We start from the raw sequence: 7,656 nt of genomic DNA, 5'->3' as shown, positions 1-7,656 counted from the left end.
GGGTCCCTGACGCTGCTGCCCAGGAAATGCCTCCAGGGCTGGGTCCCGCTGCAGCCCGCCGAGCTCTGCAGTGAATCCCTTGGGATGAGAGGGTCCCGGAGCTCCTTTCCCTGGATAAATGTTGGGTTTGTCACCAGCCTGGCCCTGGGGGGCTGCAGGAAGCCCTGAGCTGGCCCCTCTGCCCCCAGGACCCTCTGTGCCCCCTCCTTTATCCCAACCCAGCTGAGCCTTTGGAGTTTTCCAGCGACAAAAAAAAAAATCCCGGAGCGGCCCCGGCCTTGTCCTCGGCTGAACTCCCCACGCTCGGGGTTTGCTGAGAGGCTTTTCAGCCCCGGTGGCTGCTCCAGCACAGAGGCTGAGGGCTGAGCTGGCCCTGCTGCCAAAAACCCTCATTTATCGTCCCCGAGCAGACTTCGTCTGCACAAACAGGAAACTTCCTCAAGGAGCAGCCTCCAAAGGATGGGGTGGAGCAGAAATGATTCCTGCACCTTGCCATGGGCTCAGGACATGCTGCTGGGCTGGCCCTGGCTGGTGGGGACGATATTTTTGGGGGTCAGTGCTGCTTTTTGGGGTCAGTTTGTGGTGACAGTTCCCAAAAGGAGCCCAGTGTGGGGTTGTGTGAGCGCTGCTCCAGCTCCAGCTGGGAATTCCTCTCTGGAGAGCCGGGAATTGAGCTCTGGGATCAGCTCTGTCACTGCCATCCTCATCCCTGGGATGTCCCCAGCCCTGTGGGGCCACCAGCTGTGGAGTCACCCCTGGCTGTTCCCATTCCTGGGAATCTGCCGGTGCTGGAGCGGATGTGGAGTCACCATCCTGAGACACAGACGCTTCCTGCTCACAAAATAAAAGCTCCAGCTTTTTTTGTGGGCTTTTTGTGGGGGTTTTTTCTGTTTTTTTGTTTTTGGTTTTTTTTTTTTTTTTTGAGGGGAATTTTTCCTCTTTTTCCTCTAAATGCCTCGGGGTTTCTTCAGCCCCACGTGCTGTGACAGTCCCAGTGCCCAGGAGGGTGACAGGGACACCTGGGAGGTGGATTTGTGATAAAGGGAGCCTTGGAGGGGTGGTTTAGTGGAAAAATTGGGATGGAGGGATCCATGGAGGGATGGATGGATGGATGGATGGATGGATGGATGGATGGATGGATGGATGGATGGATGGATGATGGATGCATGGATGGATCCATGGATCCATGGATGGATGATGGATGGATGGATGGATCAGTGATGGATAGATGGATGGATGGATGGATGGATGGATGGATGGATGGATGGATGGATGGATGGATGATGGATGGATGGGGGATGGATGGATGGATGGATGGATGGATGGATGCATGGATGGATGCATGGATGGATGCATGGATGGATGGATGAATCCATGCATGGATCCATAGATGGATTATGAATGGATCCATGGATTGATGGATCAATGACAGATGGATGGATGATGGATGGAGGATGGAGGGATGGATCCATGGATGGATGATGGATGGATGGACAGATGGAACACCCAGCTGCACTCCTGGGGTGGCCTCTGCTGCTCTCACCATCCGTGAAAGGCCATAAATTACTTTTCCACAGGCTCCCATTGGCGCTGATGAGTTTCCCTTCTCCTGCTGATGGATGGGGAGGATCAGAGCATTCCCGGCTTTCTCCGGGGTTTCCAGAGGGAAAATGGGTTTCCCACCTGCCTGAGCACCCCGGGCAGCAGGTGAGGAATGCTGGGGCCCAGGGCCACGAACGAACCAGGGGCCAGCATTAAACTTTTTGTTGTCTCTGGCATTTTAATGACTCTTCCTTTCCCTGTGGGAGGCCTCCCTGCTCCCAGAGAATCTCTTTGGTGATGTTTATCCCTTTCCCAGCCCACAAACAGACCCTGTGCCCACCCATTCCCGAGGCAGAGCCACAGGTTTTGGCCAGGATGTGGAAGTTTTCAGAGCCAGGATAACGCTGAAATTGATTTTAATGTAATAAATTAATTAATATAAATTTTGCAGCCTGCAAGCTGACAGAGCTGTGACCGAGCACCAAGCTGAGCTCCGAGCAGGTTTCCCTGACACGGAGCCAAATTCCTGGCTGGATTTCAGGTTGGTTTTAGTGAACACGCAGTGGGGCCACGGGACAAACCCGGTTTGGGTTTTCCAGGGGAATTTCGGTGAATTTCCCCAGCGGATGGGGCGGGGCCCTGCCACAATGGAGGATCCTTATCAGCGGATTCCAGCGGGCTCCCTCCGCGTCCCTTGGCATTCCCATAAAAATGGGAAAGGCTTCCTGAGCCGCTCTGGAATAAACATCCCCTCCCACAGCAGCACAGAATCCTCGGGAGGAATTTATCCGCTGGGAACAGAAACTCTGCGGGGCTGCACAGCCGGGGAAACCTCGGGAAAAGCATCCCAAAAAATCCACCGGGACCCCAAACACGGGGCTGGAGAGATCCTGTTAAAAATGGGACGAGACTCCTGGTACTAAAAGTGATTTCGGCATTTATTTATTTATTAAAAGTGATTTCAGCATTTATTCTAACAAAAAAGAAAGGTCTAAAACAACGGTGCTAAAAGTGACTTCAGCATTTATGACAATAAAAAGAAAAGGCCCAAAACAAGGGGTACTAAAAGTGATTTCAGCATTTATTTATTTATTTTGTTTATTAAAAGTGATTTCAGCATTTATTGTAATAAAAAGGAAGGCCCAAACCAAGGGGTACTAAAAGTGATTTCAGCATTTATTTATTTATTTAAAAGTGATCTCAGCATTTATTCTAATAAAAAGAAAGACCCAAAGCAAGGGGTATTAAAAGCGATTTCAGCATTTGCTATAATAAAAAGAAAGGCCTAAAACAAGGGGTACTAAACGTGATTTCAGCATTTATTTATTTATTTTATTCATTAAAAGTGATTTCAGATTTATTCTAATTAATAAAAAGAAAGGCCCAAAGCAAGGGGTACTAAAGTGATTTCAGCATTTATTATAAAAAAGAGAAAGGCCTAAAGCAAGGGGTACTAAAATTGATTTCAGCATTTATTGCAATAAAAAGAAAGGCCTAAAACAAGGGGTACTAAAAGTGATTTCAGCATTTATTACAATAAAAATAAAGGCCAAAGCAAGGGGGCCTGGGCCGAGCAGGAGCGCTCCTGCTGAGGATGCTGCAGCCGCGATGGCCCCGATGTCCCAGGGGAAGGGCACAGCTTCCCTGGCTCAGATGCCCCTTTTGATCCTGTTTTTTGTCCCTCTGGTTTGGTTTTTTTTGGATCCTTCATTTGCATGAAGGTTTTAGGCCTTGGTTGGCCAGTACAGCTCAGTCCAGGCCGGCTCCTTTCACTGAGGGGGTGCTGCACTTTGCTTGGGTGTAATTTCTTATAACCACCCTTTTAACCCTTTTTACAATATAATAACGCAACTAACAGCACTCAATAACAATTAGCAATTATTTTACAACCGTTTCTAAGGTATTTTTAACAATCCCATGACAGCAACAGTGACATGAAGGTTTCAGGCCTTGGTTGGCCATCACAGCTCAGTCCAGGCCGGCTCCTTTCACTGAGGGGGTGCTGCACTTTGCTTGGGTGTCATTTCTTATAACCACCCTTTAAACCCCTTTTGCAATGTAATAACCAAACTAACATCACGTGCTTAACGATCTATTAACTATTTTCCAACAGTTTCTAGCCTATTTTTAACACCATTCCCCTGTTTTCGTGCTGCAGGGCTCTCGCTGAGCCCTCAGCAGCTCCGTTTCCCCTGGAGCTCAGCTCACATGGCCTCGCATGTGTGCAGCTCCCGAGGAGAGCTCCAGGGCTCTGCAGGGAACATTTCACAGTCACTGCATCCCTTCCCCACTGCCCTGCCACTCCATAGCAGCGTGGGCAGCGAGTCATGGAAAGAAAAATGTGTTCAGTGCCTCCTCCTCCTCCTCTTCCTGCTGCTGCCCTGGCCTGGCTGCTCCCCCCAGGCACATGCAGGCATGTGGAAATCATTGCCTGGAGAGCAGAGCTGTGTTTCAGCAGGGCTGGGGTGAAAGCTGGCTGCTCAGTCGAGGAGAGCTGGGAAATGGGGCCATGCTCCAGTGCCCAGCCTGCCTCAGCAGGAGCTGCTCGCTGGAGAGGGAAAATGAGCCCAGGGTCACACCCCAGCCCAGGCTCAGGTGTCCCTGAGCACAGGGACACCCTGATTTAACAACAGCACCCCCAGCTACTCCTCTGGTGGGTTCACAGACTAAGGAAAATGCCAATCATAAAATAGTTTGGGTTGGGAAGAACCTTGAAGATCATCTTGTCTAAAATTCCAGCTCCCACTATCCCGGGTTGTGCCAAGCCCTGTCCAGCCTGGCCTTGGACACTGCCAGGGATGGGGCAGCCCCTGCCAGCACCTCCCCACCCTCCCAGGGAAGGATTTTTCCATCCATCCATCCAACCTAAACTCCCCCTTTTTCAGTCGGAACCCATTCCCCCTTGTGCTGTCACTCCCAGAAGGGGCAGGACAGAAGGAATATTGTTATTCCTGTTTTATTGAGGAACAGGAGAAATGGGGATGTTTTGATATCCCTGTGCCTGTCCCAGAGCTGAGGGAGCTCCTCAGGGTCTCACAGCAAATCTCCAAGCCCAGATCACTACAGGCTGTTCCTGTCCCATGCTGGAAAAGGGACAGGCACAGGGAAGCCACAGCTTCTCTGGGAATTCCTTCCTGATGTCCCATCTAAATGTCCTGTTTTCCACTTAAAACCATTCCCTGTCCTGGTCATTCCAGCCAGGAATTCCTTCCCAATATCCAACCTAAATCTCCCCTTTTCCAGCTTAAATCCATTCCCTGTGTCCTGGTTATTCCAGCCAGGAATTCCTTCCTGATATCCCATCTAAATCTCCCCTTTTCCAGCCTAAACCATTCCCTGTGTCCTGTCCCTCCATCCCTTGTCCCCAGTCCCTCTCCAGCTCCCCTGGAGCTCTCTGTGAACCTCAAATTACCCTGAAACCACTGGAAATCACTGAATTGACATTCTCAGGGCTATGGGACACAAAATCCTGTCCCCAAGGTGCCCGGCACTGCTGACCATGGCAACCACTGAATCCAGCAGCATCTCCTCTGAATTTTGCCCGTGGAGCATCACCATAACAACAGCTCCACCAATCCACACCAGACATCCGGGCCCTTAGCAACAAGGAGCTGCCAAATTGCAAAACAAAGTACACAAAAAAAAAAAAAAAAAAACCAAACCAAAACAAAACAAAAAACCCACAACCCAAAAAAACCCCAAAAACTCTGCACCAAGTCTTTCCTGCATGGTCCTGCTGTGGGTGTGCAGAGCTGCAGTGGGCAAAGCCAGGAAAGTGCTCAGAGCACCACAGATCCCCAAATTCTGCCCCAAGAGGTGCCAAAGCCTCCCTTGTGGTGCCACTGGAGGGTTTGGCCGCTGGTTTTGGTGTTTTATTTTGTGGTTTCCCTCCCACAGAGGGAAAGGTCAGCACACACAGAACCTGAGCTGCCACCCCTGAGGGCTCTGATTGTCACCAGCCCTGGCACCTTGTTCCAGGTTGCAATGCAAGATGTTTTCTATTACCATCTGTATGGCAGCTGTCTTTTGTCAAGTGGGCAGTTTGCCTTATCTCTCTCTCTGAGTGACCACAATCACTCCTCCCTGGGTGGGGACACCTGCTGATAACAGCTATTGGATGTCACTGCATGGCTGATAAGAACTACAGCATCCCATTGGGAGATGTGAGCCCAGAGGGAGGAGCCAAGCATTCCTACCCGGATAGAATCTGGAGATTCTGGAACACCAGCACGGCTTCTGCACTGGATTGCCCAGAGGAACAGCAGCTGCCTCTTCCCCTGGATCTCCAGAGGCAGAGACTGCACCTTTCTCCAGGATCCCTGCTCCAGCAGAACCACCCCTGACACTGCAGGAGGGCTGAGCCACAATTCCAATGGGACTGCTGCCAGCACCCTGACCCACAGGGTGTCAGCTTGGGTTCTGACTCTGGCAGTGTTGGTTTAGTTCACTGCATTGTTTATTTTATCCTTTTATTTTTTTCTTCCCTAATAAAGAACTGTTATTCCTGCTCCCATATTTTTTGCCTGAGATCCCCTTAATTTAAAATTTATAGCAATTTGGAGGGGTGGGGAGGGTTTACATTCTCCATTTCAGGGGAGGCTCCTGCCTGTCTTAGCAGACTCCTGTCTTTCCAAACCAAGGCACACCTGCAGGAACTGCTGTGCCTGGATGTTTCCAGGTGTTTCCAGCAGGGGTTAAACAACCTCAGGAGTTTCAAAAGAACCAGAGTTTGCTCCTGTGAGTGAACCTTGTCCCCTGTCACCCTGCTCGAAGCACGGGGAGGAGATAAGCTGTTTTTATTTTCAGGGAACCATCCATCTCTCCCAGTGAGTCACTGCCAAACTTCCCCTTCCCAGGCAGGTCACGGGGTGAGCAGGAGCTGAACGCTCCAGGGAAGGGCTGAGGGAGCACACCCAGGGCTCTGAGAGGCAGCAAGGCTAAAGTCCCGCAGGGAAATGTGTCTGAGCAAACCGAGCAGATCGTTCTCCCTGCCAGGACACACCAAACACACCAGCAAAGGGCCTGGTGCTTTCCTGCTGCCACAAACTGGGAGTCCCTGCTTGGACTGGGCCCAGCAACACCCAGGGGTTGAGAACAGAATGTCACCCTGGTTTTTTAAGATTTTCTAAACCTTCTGATGTTGACATTCTTGTAGTGAACTTTCTCACACACTTTCTGTAAATAACTCGTTGTTTTGCGTTCCTTTATGGAGGAGGAGAAAGTTGATGGGCTGTTGGTTTGACCAGTGTCATTGGAGAGGTGGCACTGTCACCCTCCAATCCGCTGTCACTCTTGGAACACTATAAATGTTGGAGTCAGAAAATAAACTTCCCTTTCTCCTCACCTTGGGAACAGCAGTGTGCGCTTGTGTTCTTTCGTGTCCTACAGCGACATCAGAGCACAAATTGAGGATTTCCAACCCAAAGCAGCAAACCCTGCTAGCAGGAGGCAATGCTGTGGTGGAGGTCTGGCTGGAGGATAATTAGGATTTTCTGAGCTTTTGGCCACAAGGATTCTTTTCCTTCATCTGCATTTCATTTGATCATACCTTCTTTCCAGAGAGTTTGGAAGTCCTTCTTTTCTCTTTCTGGGATTTTCATGGATCCATTTTGGCGAGCTTTGTTCCAGGACCCTGCACTTGATGGCATGCCATGCCTTTGGATGGCTTTCGCTTTGGTGAAGATCGATTTTTGATTTATTTTATTTTTTTCCTTTTTAAGGTCCCATGCAATGTCCCTCATATCTCCTCACAGTTGTGTCTTCCTCCTTGGTTTTTATCCCTGCTTTTGCAACATCTGTCAGGTTAGTTTTGGCATATTTTGGCCCATTGCACTGCCCCTCATTTTCTCCCAGACCACTTTCTTGTAGTCACTAAAACTCCCAATTTTCTGGTTTTTTTTTTTTTTTTTTGATTGCATTTCATTTGATCATATCTTCTTTCCAGAGTGTTTGTAAGTTTTTCTTTTCAGGGTTGCAAGATTTCGTTTCCCTTCCCGAAAGGAAATTGTCGGGACTCAGCACATCCCTCTGGGTGTCCAGAGGTGCTGGGGACCCCGTCAGGGGGCTCAGAGGCCTTGGCATGCTGCTCAGAGCACCTGGGGATTTGATTTTGAC

The 7,656-nt window shown here is 49.9% G+C and overlaps 1 protein-coding gene across 3 annotated transcripts in view; it reads left to right on the top strand.

Annotated features, from left to right (window-relative positions):
* The window catches only part of LOC115949156, a 5,172-nt gene extending 2,463 nt beyond the window's left edge, over nt 1-2,709 (top strand). For 2 of the 3 annotated variants that reach the window (XR_004082767.1, XM_031065515.1), the window contains exon 2: nt 1,578-2,709. Coding sequence is in view for 1 of the 3 variants with exons in the window: in XM_031065515.1 (XP_030921375.1) it covers nt 1,578-1,594 (17 nt within the window). In the remaining 2 variants the exon portion in view is untranslated. The remainder of the gene's footprint in view (nt 1-1,577) is intronic. The other variant, XR_004082768.1, reaches the window with a different exon arrangement.
* Nucleotides 2,710-7,656: the final 4,947 nt, after the last annotated feature.

Source organism: Geospiza fortis, unplaced genomic scaffold (assembly GCF_000277835.1).
Source record: "Geospiza fortis unplaced genomic scaffold, GeoFor_1.0 scaffold136, whole genome shotgun sequence".
Taxonomy (NCBI): Eukaryota; Metazoa; Chordata; class Aves; order Passeriformes; family Thraupidae; genus Geospiza; species Geospiza fortis.
Note: the sequence above shows the minus strand (reverse complement) of the source record. Positions and strands in the feature narration are given on the sequence as shown.